The sequence below is a fragment of the Natrix helvetica genome (assembly GCF_964273705.1).
Source record: "Natrix helvetica genome assembly, chromosome: 16".
Taxonomy (NCBI): domain Eukaryota; kingdom Metazoa; phylum Chordata; class Lepidosauria; order Squamata; family Natricidae; genus Natrix; species Natrix helvetica.
In genome coordinates this window covers 3900742-3911452 of record NC_138563.1, presented here as the reverse complement: position 1 = coordinate 3911452, position 10711 = coordinate 3900742, and the positions used below count along the sequence as shown (strand labels likewise).

General features: G+C 48.5%; 2 protein-coding genes across 3 annotated transcripts; one reads left to right on the top strand and one right to left on the bottom strand.

Annotated features, from left to right (window-relative positions):
- Positions 1-803: 803 nt before the first annotated feature.
- Positions 804-4857, top strand: ZBTB3 (zinc finger and BTB domain containing 3). Of its 2 annotated transcripts, none has more exons than XM_081967793.1 (2): positions 804-966; positions 2202-4857. In XM_081967793.1, the coding sequence occupies exon 2, from the start codon at positions 2253-2255 to the stop codon at positions 3573-3575; it is 1323 nt and encodes a 440-aa protein (XP_081823919.1). In that variant the 5' UTR covers positions 804-966; positions 2202-2252; the 3' UTR covers positions 3576-4857. The 2 variants fall into 2 exon arrangements, with proteins under 2 accessions (XP_081823919.1, XP_081823918.1); XM_081967792.1 differs by having other exon boundaries at positions 804-970.
- An 849-nt stretch (positions 4858-5706) lies between these two features.
- LOC309399695 (microtubule-associated protein 1 light chain 3 gamma-like) lies at positions 5707-9995 on the bottom strand. Its single transcript, XM_081967754.1, has 4 exons — positions 9846-9995; positions 8411-8466; positions 7553-7659; positions 5707-6717 (listed from the first exon to the last, which is right to left on the bottom strand). The coding sequence occupies exons 1-4, from the start codon at positions 9883-9885 to the stop codon at positions 6555-6557; spliced, it is 366 nt and encodes a 121-aa protein (XP_081823880.1). The 5' UTR covers positions 9886-9995; the 3' UTR covers positions 5707-6554.
- Between the last annotated feature and the right edge of the window lie 716 nt (positions 9996-10711).

Sequence of the window (10711 nt, the reverse complement as noted above, 5' to 3'; positions counted from 1 at the left end):
GAGGAGATCTTGGAGCACAGGAAAATAAAACCGTCCACTCCCTCCATTTCTCCCCCATCTATTTGCCAGGAGTTGAGAGGGCCGGATGCCATGATCTTCGTTTCCTTCATGTTGAGTTTCAAGCCAACTTTGGCATTCTCCTCCTTCACCCGCATCAAGAGGCTCTTTAGTTCCTCTTCACTTTTTGCCATTCGATTCAACCCCAATTGCGGTAATTCGCGACAATTGCAAATATTATTATTTTTTTTTGCATCTGTTTTGCAATACAAATACAAAAAGATATTGAAATGGCAGCCCCAGGAGGGATTTTGTTTTATACGGTCAATTAAATTAATTGCATGAACCGCTGCAAATAAAATATAAATGATTGAATTTAATTCCAACGCCTTTAATTCAAATTTAATTCCGTTTATTCAAAGTCACAAAGGGTTAAAAAAATAATTAATAAATTGTAAACCATCCTAATTATAGTGAAAAGGGCTTTTTGCTCTTGCAGTTTAATTTAAGATTTTTTTTAAGCCATTAAATCATCCTCATCCTCAATTTGCATAATTTGTATATTTGCATAAAAGCCCCCCTCTCCACCTAGTAACCACGGAAACGCAAATCCCGCCTCCTCGCCTCCTTCCGCCAATCATCATTTATGGGCGGGCCCTCTGCTGGGCCGCCGACGCTGAGAAACGTCGGCGTCTCCGCGCGCCTCCTCCAATCAGAACGCCCGGCAGCGTCAAGCCGGCCAATCGAGAGAAAGAGCAGGCGGGGCCCAGCCTCGATCCTCTTTCATCTCCCGGCCGCGCCCAGGTTGGGCGAGGGCGGCGACGGGCGGGAAAAGGCCGAGCGAGGGAGCCAATCATGAGGCGAGGCTCTCTGGGCGTGGCGGGCGTTACTCCGCCTTCCCGGAGAGGGACAGAGTCGTGGGGCCAATCAGGGAGAAGGGGGCGTGCCCAGGGAGGCCTCTGCTTTGTGGTAGGTAAGTGGGGGAAGGAAGGGGGTCCCTTCGTCGCCCAACGCCCCCCCTATGAGGGGGGAGGAAGAAGGGCGCCCCGGGATCCAGTCATCCCTTAAACTGGGGGGATGGGGTGGGCATCAGTGTGTGGGGGTCAATTAAGGACCCAGTATTGGGGAGGGGGCAGCAAGGGGCCCTGGGTGGTGGCAGTTGACTTCTGTATTGGGGAGGGGGGCAGCAGTGGTGAGGCTGGGGGATGAATTGACTCACTAATGGGGAGGGGGCAGCAAAGGAGCCTGGGGGGGGCAATTAAGGACTCATTGTTGGGGAGGGGGCAGCAAGAGGAGCTGGGGGTCCAATTGACTTCAATATTGGGGAGGAGGCAGCAGTGAGGAGGCTGGGGGATGAATTGACTAAGTAATGGGGAGTGGGCAGCAAGGGGTCCTGGGGGGGGCTAATTAAGGACTCATTGTTGGGGAGGGAGCAGCAAGGGGAGCTGGGGGTCCAATTGACTTCAATATTGGGAGAAAAGTAGAATAGAGAATGGAATAGAATAGAATAGAATGGAATGGAATAGAATAGAGAAATTAGAATAGAATTAGAATAGAGAAATTAGAATAGAGAAATTAGAATAGATAATAGAATAGAATAGAGAAATTAGAATAGAGAAATTAGATGGAATAGAATACAGAATAGAATAGAATAGAGAAATTATTTATTTATTTATTTATTTTATTAAATTTATAGACCGCCCCCTCTCCCCGAAGGGACTAGAATAGAATAGAATAGAATAGAATAGAATAGAATAGAAAAGAAAAGAAAAGAAAAGAAAAGAAAAGAAAAGAGAAATTAGAATAGAATAGAGAAATTAGAATAGAGAAATTAGATGGAATAGAATAGGTATAAGAATAGGAATTGAAAACTTTTATTTGGCCAAATGTGATTAGACACACAAGGAATTTGTCTCCGGTGCAAAAGCTCTCAAGTGTACATGGCAAAGCAACAGAGTAATAATGATAATACGATACCAATAACAGTGGGTAGTAGAGAAGATGGGAAGGATGCTAATCGTACCACAGCCATGGGTAGATAGACTTAATAAGACAGCACTGGGCGAAGTACAGGTTCAGCAGAGGGATGGCACGAGGCGGGAAAAACACTAGCTGTCCCAAGTGTCCAGTTATTTTGCCACGCAATTATTATTATTTCCTTTTCCAACAATGACTCTTCTCCTTCTCTTGCCGGCTGCTTCTAGTTGGGCCCGACTATGCCTCCAACCTTCGTGAATTAGACTCCCGGCCCCACGATGGAGTTCCCCGATCACAGCAAGAACTTACTCCGAAAGCTTTGGGAGCAGCAACACGAGGGATTCCTGTGCGACTGTACCGTCCTGGTGGGCAGCACCCGCTTCCTGGCCCACCGAGCCGTCCTCGCCTCCTGCAGTGCCTTTTTCCAGATGTTCTACAAGGAACGGCTGGATAAGCGAGACTTGGTCTCCATCAACAGCGAGATCGTCACCGCCCCGGCTTTCGGCCTCCTGCTGGAATTCATGTACAAAGGCAGCCTCACCTTCGGCGACATGCCGGTGGAGGACATCTTAGCCGCGGCCAGTTATTTGCACATGAACGACATCGTCAAGGTGTGTAAGAAGAAGCTGCAAGCCCGAGGCTTGGCCGAAGCTGACAGCACAAAGAAGGAGGAGGAAAGTTTGTTACCGGCCGCCGAATGCCAGCCTGCATCCTTGCCCCCACCTCACTCCTGCGACCCCGAGAAAACCCCCCCAAAAGATTGGAACTTCGGACAGAAAACGCCTCCTGAAGAATTATCGGCTTCCATTTTGGATGTGGCAGACACCACGCAACCAGGGATGGACGCGCCATCCGTCGCGCGGCCTCGTCCGCCCCCCATCATGGACATTTCTCTCTCCAGCCCGAGCAGCTCCACCGAAACTATGTTGTGTAGCTCGTATCCTTCCAGAGCCGAGGGGACTTCTGGCCCGGAGCCGCCTCCGGAGAGGTACGAAGAACAGCGCGTCGGACACAAGGAGTCCGCGAATCGGTCCGTCCGGGTCAAAGTGGAAGCGATCGTGATTTCCGACGAGGAACCCGACGGAGTAGAGCCGCTGGATGTCCCTTCTGGCCCGGAGCTAAGGCTAGAAAGCATCTTTACAAAATCTGCCGGGGAGGTGGGCTCGGGGTTGGGCTGCGGGCGACACTCGGATGCTTTCGAAGAGCCCGGCGGGATGGAAGAGGTCTCTTCCGAGGGCAATTTCCTACCTCCAGAAAATGCCCCGTACCACTTGATCCCCATGCCGGGAGCACAGACCTTTTCCACCATGGCTACTCCTCCGTTGCACGAACAGATGTACTTGCAGGATTACGATTCCCACTCCAATTTCAGCCTTTTCACCGAGGACGTCCCCACTTGCAAGACCTGTGGGAAAACCTTTTCCTGCTCCTACACGCTGCGGCGCCACGCGACCGTCCACACCCGGGAACGGCCGTACGAATGCCGCTACTGCATGCGGAGTTACACTCAGTCCGGAGATCTTTACCGGCACATTCGCAAAGCTCACAACGAAGACCTGGCTGTGAAACGCTGCAAACATGACGTGGAAAACCCTTCCTAGGGGGTTTTCCCCACAGCGCGGAACGCTTCCCGAAACAAGGGAGTCGGAATTCTCCGCTCGTCTCCATTTGTGGTGGAAGAAGCCACGCAACTGGTGTCTAAATTTTCCCATTCCTTCTCGCTCGGGTGTCGTCATCTTATCCAAACTGTCCCGGACTGTACTGCAAAAATGTTCGGGTTCGGTTTTCTCCTTTATCGGGGGAATTTTCCAACAACGCAGAGGCGACGCCGGCCAATCCCTGTGTCCGATTCGAAAAGGATTTGCACCGTCAACCATCCCCAAACGAGGATCGCTTGTGCGTTTGTGGGTGAAACAGTGATTCTTGCGTGGCGTTTTAGCCCTCCCAAGAGCCTTGTTGGTTTTGGGGGGAGTGGGGCTCTCTTCTCCGTGCCGGGGGCGGTTCAGAATTTTCTTTGCGGGAAAAACGGGAAACGATTGGCGCTCTTGCTCGCCAAGGGTCTCCGGAATCTGTTGTCGGTTGTGAACAGTACCAAGCGGGGAAGACGTGATTGACAGAAAGGCACAGGATAATCTTTTTAAAATGCCATAATGCAGCCTAAAGGGAGTTCAGGGCTTCGGACACACCTGGGGACGAGAACCGGGTCTGAGGCCTACACCCACTCAAATGGAGGGAAGGCATCCTAGAATTCTCCTTCCCTGCCTCCGAGGGGTGTCCCCTCCCTGCCTCCTTTTGCAGCAAACCACTGCCATCCGCCCCGTTGCAATTCTCTAACCTGTTTGTAAGTAGCTCCATGGTAGCCTTATTGACAAGACTCATATTCCGCAGTAAAAAGAACAAAAAAAATAAGGAAAAGCCCCCCCAGTGTTCCTGAATCTCTGCGGTACGTGTGGCTTTTATTTTCCACTTTTAAAGGTACACCTCCTAACCCCATTGAAATTTGTTTTGTATTCGTTGTTCTAAGTATATTGGGGGGTCTTTTCAGACTCTGAGCTTGGTGGTTTTCCTTGAAGACGTTTCATGACCCAACTAGGTAACATCATCAGTGCTAGAAGGGGGAAGGAGGAGGATAATTGTGGGGTCCTTGGTGCTCTCTGAATCGAATGTTTTCTTGCAGGCGTCTCATGACCCAACTAGGTAGCATTATCAGTTTCATACAGAGCAAACGCCACTCCTTTCTAGCACAGATAACGTTACCTACTTCGGTAAGATCTTCCTGGTATTATTGGGAATCTGAAATCTTTTTCTTTTTTTTATTTCTTCTTCTTCAACCGCTTGTTCTGACCGAGGCTTCCCGAGAACACCAAGTAAACTTGTTTTGTCAAAAAACCCTTTTATAAATTGACTGTGAATTCTGCTCCTTCACATCCAGCAAAGTCTTTCGAGGGAGGATTTACGATCACAGACCTTATCTGGCTTGGAGAGCTGCCAGGCCGATCTCTGCAGATCTTGGCCAGGAGTCTCGGAGAGTCACGAACTCATTAAGCGAACTGATGGCCTCCTGCAAACTCCACTCCCCTTTCGCTCCTCTTTTATTTTATTTTATTTCCTCTGGGAGGGGCCATTCACCATCCACCTGTGGCCTTACTCCCAAGTCGACCCCTGTTCTTTAGCTCTTCCCTTCATCTGGCAACTCTGTGCATGCGCACACTGGGAACAGGCTCCAGCTGTTCTTCTGCCCCACTGATCTCCGACTCCGAAGGCAGCTGATAACTGTCAGACGGCTCTGGCCCCCTCTCTGCCTCTGACACAGAGCCCTCCTCAGAGCCTTCCCCAGACTCCAGGACTGGCCCAGGTTCCTCCCCAACCCTCCTCACTGTCCAAATCGGCTGCCAGCTCCACTGGTGGGCCATAACACCACTTCTATTTCTGGTTCCTAATTTTCATTCTCCATTTGAAAACGGAGACTTGGCAAGACTTGAGTTCAAAACTCAGGATTGAGCCCCTTACACCGTTCAGGTAGGCCTCCCCTCCGCCCCAAGTTGAAACTATTAAAAAGAGTTTGATTTGGAGCAGCGAGAAAAAAATTAAAGTCTTAGTCGGAGCTTTAGATCGAGAAAACTCAAGAAAAGCAACGTTTTTTACTCCCAAATTGGGAGCAAAAGGAGAAAGAAAGCAGGCGTAAGTTTGCGTGTCGAAAAATAAGCCATGAAATACTCCAAATAAACCGGGTCTTGCCAGCTGAATGCAAGTTTACTACGGATTTATACTTAAGCCATTTCACAACATTTTTGCTCTGCACATTTTTAAACACTTCAATTCACGAGTCGTGACAAACGCTTTCCTCCCAGCAAAAACTTTACTACTCCGAGGTAGTTGTGAGATTCCTTCATCGGCGAAGGGCAAGCCAGTCCACGATTCACACCACCTTAGTGTCCCGTTCCCGCCGCTGTTCAGCTGAGCTGAATTTACTACAAGTCCCAGCAGCCTCGGCCGGTACGACCAAGAGAAAGGAATGCTGGGAGTTAGCACCCCATACTGCTTTCTCAAGCCTTGGCAAGCTTGAAGATGGGGCAGTGGAGCTTCAATTCCCAGAATTCCCGTGGCGGGAGGATTCTGGGAGATGAAGTCCACCCATCTTCAAGCGCCTACGGTTGAGAAACACTAAAAAGCGAGAGATATCTCATTTCCGTCTTATTTTGGGGGGGAGTGAGAAAAACCAAATTTTGGGGATTGGGAATAGCAGAGGGCTCAGCCTTCACCCCCAAATTGAACAAGGGTGCAGGGGAGTAGAAGACATTTAATCCCCCCAAAACTGGGAAGTGGCCAGATTCTTAAGCTTGGGATCCTTTAAAGGCCACCAAGCAGAAGATAAATTGGCCACCAAAGAGGTCCCTACAGCTCGGGAACCCCAAAACCGTCCTCCGTAAAGTCAGTTCTGTGCAACGGGGTGGGTGGGTGGAGGGGATTAGAAGCCCCCCGAGTTTGAGAAACACGTTCAGAATAAAAGCGGGCGGCCAGGAAGGAGAGCGAAAGGACAATCTCCCGGGGGCCATCTTCTCAAGAAGGTCTGAAGGCCCTCAACCGAACATCTCCTGGGAGGCGTAGGTCATGTAAAGGAAGCCGTCCTCGTCTTTGTAGATGGCGTAGATGTCGGCCATGGTGGCAGACATGTTGACGAGGCTGTGGTTGCCGTCCACCAGGAAGTAGAACGCCTGCGTGGACCTCAGGCACATCCGGTTGCTGGGGGAAGGAAGACACAAGGCAATGTTGAGATTCTCACGGTCCTTGACATGGGTTGTGTGTGCATGTGTTTGCCATTTCCAAAGTTTCTTGCAATTGTGCGGGTGCAAGGATGGTCCAAGCAGGATTAAGGCGGGGCTACAACTCCCCTTCCCCTGGTGAGCGCCCTAAGTCACCTAGCTGGCTTTTGTGTCTTAACGTGGGACTAGAACTCCCTGTCTCCTGGTGATGGATCCAATGTCACCTAGTTGACTTTTAGGGTTAAGGAAGGACTAGAACTCCCTGTCTCCTAGTGATTGACCCAAAGTCACCTAGTTGACTTTTAGGCCTAAGGCAGGACTAGAACTCCCTGTCTCCTGGTGATTGTTCCAAAGTCACCTAGTTGACTTGTAGGCCTAAGGCAGGACTAGAACTCCCTGTCTCCTGGTGATTCCCCCCCCCCCGCCTGTTTTTGCTAGTAGGAGGCTGCAGGGAGGCCAAAACGGGGGGGTGGGGGATGTCGTATGTGCTGCAGGGGGGGGGGTGTAGAATCATCAGGTTGGAAAGGGACCTAGAGATCATCTAGACCAACCCCCCCAATTAAAATCTTGATTCTGGTCAGTAAACTTGCTCTTTTTGGGGGAAACCCAACACTTCCTTGTTAATCACCATTTAACGATTTGGTTTTCAAATGATAATGTAGTCATTTGTGAACTCCTTAAAGACATCCTCATCTGTTTTACAAAAACATCCTGTAAAGGTGCATTTCTAATTTTCTCCCCCATCTGGGAGAAGGCCCTTCCCCCCCCCTCCATCCTTTATTAATGAATTTGCCACGAGGTTTTCAAATGCTCACCGAATGATGGCGACAAACTGGCCCATGGTGAACTCTCCGGGGACTAGAAACTTCACTTTGTTTAAAGCCGGCAATATTTTCTCCTTTGAATAGCGTTCTAGAACCACCTGCAATTAACCCAGAGGGGAGTTTGAGAAGCTGTAGAGGATAGGTGTGGGCTTAAAGGGGTCTGTTGGTGTTTACATATGCATAAGAAACTCCCGAGGAGGTTAAACAGATCCCCCTCCCCTCAACAAACAGCAGAAGCAAGAGAAGGAAAGAAAGAAAAAGGAAGGAAGAAGAAAAAAGGAAAGGAAATAAAAAGGAAGGAGGAAAGGAGAAAAAAGGAAAGAAGGAGGAAGGTAGAAGGGATGGATAGATGGAGAAAGAAAAAGGAAGGAAAAGAAAAGAAAAAGGAAAGGATAAACCAAAAAGAAAAGGAAGGAGAGAAAGAAAAAAGGAAGGAAAAGTAAGAAGAAAGGAAGGAAGGAAGGAGAAAGAAGAAAAAAGGAAGGAGAGGAAAGAAGGAGGAGGAGGGAGGGAAGGAGAAGGAAAAAAGAAGGGGAAGGAAAAAAGAAAAGGAAAGTGGAAAGAAAAAGGAAAGAAGATGAAGGAAAGATGAAGGAAAAGAAAAGAGGGAGGGAGGGAAGGAGAAAGAAAATAAAGAAAAAAGGAAGGAAGGAGAGAAAGAAAGGTAAGAAAAAGGAAGGAATGGAAAAGAAAAGAAAAAAGGGAAAGAAAAAAAGGAAGGAATAAGAAAGAAAGAAAGAAAGAAAGAAAGAAAGAAAGAAAGAAAGAAAGAAAGAAAGAAAAGAGACCCAACTCCACTCCAGTTTTGCAAGAGATCTGCTCTTAAGAAAATTCACAAAACACACCTACCGGTAGTTTATAAGGAAATCTGATCCGGATTGCAGCCACTTCGTTCTTCCTGGAAGCTGGAATAAAAAGTTTTTGGAAAATGGGAAAGAATTCACCATGTATTGTGGATGGACCGTCCCAGCTTCAATAATTCCCAGAGCCTGGTTTCCTACACATCACACCAAGCCTCCGTTTAACCGTGGTTTGTGAAAGGAATTCCGGATGAGCAGCAAAATCCACTCCACACTAAGTCATAAAAAGTGACTTTGCAGTGCACAACAGCTGGGTTTACAACTCACAAAATACTTAGGGATTCTCTTTCTTTCTCTCTCTCTCTCCTCTCTTTGTCTTTCCTCTCTCTCTCCTCTCCCTGTCTCTGTCTCTCCTCCTCTCTCCTCTCTCCTTCTCTATGTCTCTCTCCTCTCTCTCTCCTCCTCCTCTCTCTCTCTCTATCTCTATTCTCTCTGTCTCTCTCCTTCTCTGTCTCTCTCTCTCTGTCTGTCCTGTCTCTGTCTTTTTCTCTCTGTGTCTGTCTCTATCTCTCTCACTCACTCACTCTCATTCTCTCTCTCTCACACACACACCAAATGAGTGACTGTAGTCAATCATCCTTTCCTAAAACCAAACCATGACTGTCAAAGATGGTTTAATTGTAATTTAGGACAACCCCTAAAGTTTGTCTAGCTGCAGGGGAATGGCTTCCGGCCTTTAAGCAGCCTTAATCCCAAAACATCAAGGTTATGTTGGCTGGGAACAATGGGATCTGTAATACCACCTCTCTCAAGAGCTTGGAAAGTTAGTTAGATTCCTATAAGTGCAGTCTCCTGCATTTTTATAGCAGGACACAAACAAGCTCACATTTGATGCTCTCTTGGCACCGCTTCTAAAAATTACAAAAGTCTTTTTGTTGGTATGGGTATTTATTAATACTTATTAAAACAGATGCGCTTGCTGTTGCTATATTAATATTTATTAAAAATCGATTTGCTGCCGTACAAGTTCTCAGAATTGCACGATAGTATTTTAATATGCAATTATTTTTTCTACACAGGCTAGCAAATAATTTTGAGTTTCGAGACCCCCTGGGGTTCTAGGCCCACAAACACCGAGCAATTAGCAATTCAGAGACAGATTATCAGAGTTGGAAGGGACCTTGGAGGTCATCTAGTCCAACCCCCCCTCCCAAAAAGCTGGAGTTTATGTATGCCCAGAAAACTGAATTAACTGAGTCGGATTTACTTAATCTGGGGAAACGTATGGCGGAGGGTGGGGTGGGGGGACGTATCGTGGGAACGCAGCCTGCTCATTAACCCTTACAGTTCAAAAAAAATGAAGAAAATACAACCCCCTCCCCCCAAAAAAGAGGTGAATTGGCCCCTTGGTCCAATAGGGGGCGGTAGCAATTGGGGGGGGGGACACACCTCAACCCGGAGCAGGAGAGAAATGGACGGCTTACCGAACGGTTTTCGGTGTTTAAAGGGAGGAAAGGAGGCCATCGGGAGATCCAGTCGCGGGAGCCCAATTGACAAAAAGAGGCGGAGGCGCGCCGAAATCCCGAGAACGGCTCTGCAGTCGTCGTCGTCCCCCCAGACTGCCGCGGCTTAAATAGCGCAAGATGCGCAAATTCCCCTCCCCCCCCCGCTTCAGGATCAGGCCAATTCTGCTTCCCGGGGGGATGGGGGGATCCGCAGCGCAAGGATACAGCTGCAGAGGCGTGTTTCCCACCCCCTCGGAAACCGCTGGAATTTAACCCAATCCTGAGAAAGGCTGGGAGGAGTTTTTCCACGGGTCGTGGGAACTCCCCACCACTAGGTGTCAAAAGACGAGATTGACCGGCGATTTGGGGCATGGGGGGGGAGAGCTTTGCAAGAGCTCTTTACACCAGCCGCGTTGGGTAACCGACTTTGCAACGGCAAACCTGGATGATTTCTTTTGCACGCGTTCTAGGGATTAAACGGGTCGTGGGAACGGGCAGCCACACGGTTCTCGCCCCATCCTTCACCTTTTCTCACTTCTCCAGCCCTTCTAGTTTAATTTGGAAGCTCCTCGAGGTGGGGAACTTTCGATGTATTGATCCTTTGGCTACTTAAAAACCCTTTATCGCTCTTTGGTTGCCTTTTGCCAGATTTCGACTGCATTTTCCCCTTCCCTCCTCGTCTGTTTTTTCCCCCCTCGTTTTTGCTTGTTTAAAAACAATAATAAACCGGGCCTCAAACGTCTGATAGTCTCTCTTAAACCTAAGCCTTCATTTAAGGCTGACGCGGGTGGGTTGTGTGTATTTCTGTGCGTTTCTCTAAATCCTATCCTTGTTATCCTTAAAAA

What these genes read in the sequence shown, in the direction of transcription:
- LOC309399695 (XM_081967754.1), bottom strand. Translation starts at nt 9,885, where the DNA reads ATGGCCTCCTTTCCTCCCTTTAAACACCGAAAACCGTTCG. An exon ending in TAAACACCGAAAACCGTTCG is followed by an intron (nt 8,467 to 9,845) that starts GTAAGCCGTCCA and finishes TTTTTATTCCAG; the next exon opens with CTTCCAGGAAGAACGAAGTG. An exon ending in CAGTTTGTCGCCATCATTCG is followed by an intron (nt 6,718 to 7,552) that starts GTGAGCATTTGA and finishes TCCTTCCCCCAG; the next exon opens with CAACCGGATGTGCCTGAGGT.
- ZBTB3 (XM_081967793.1), top strand. Translation starts at nt 2,253, where the DNA reads ATGGAGTTCCCCGATCACAGCAAGAACTTACTCCGAAAGCTTTGGGAG.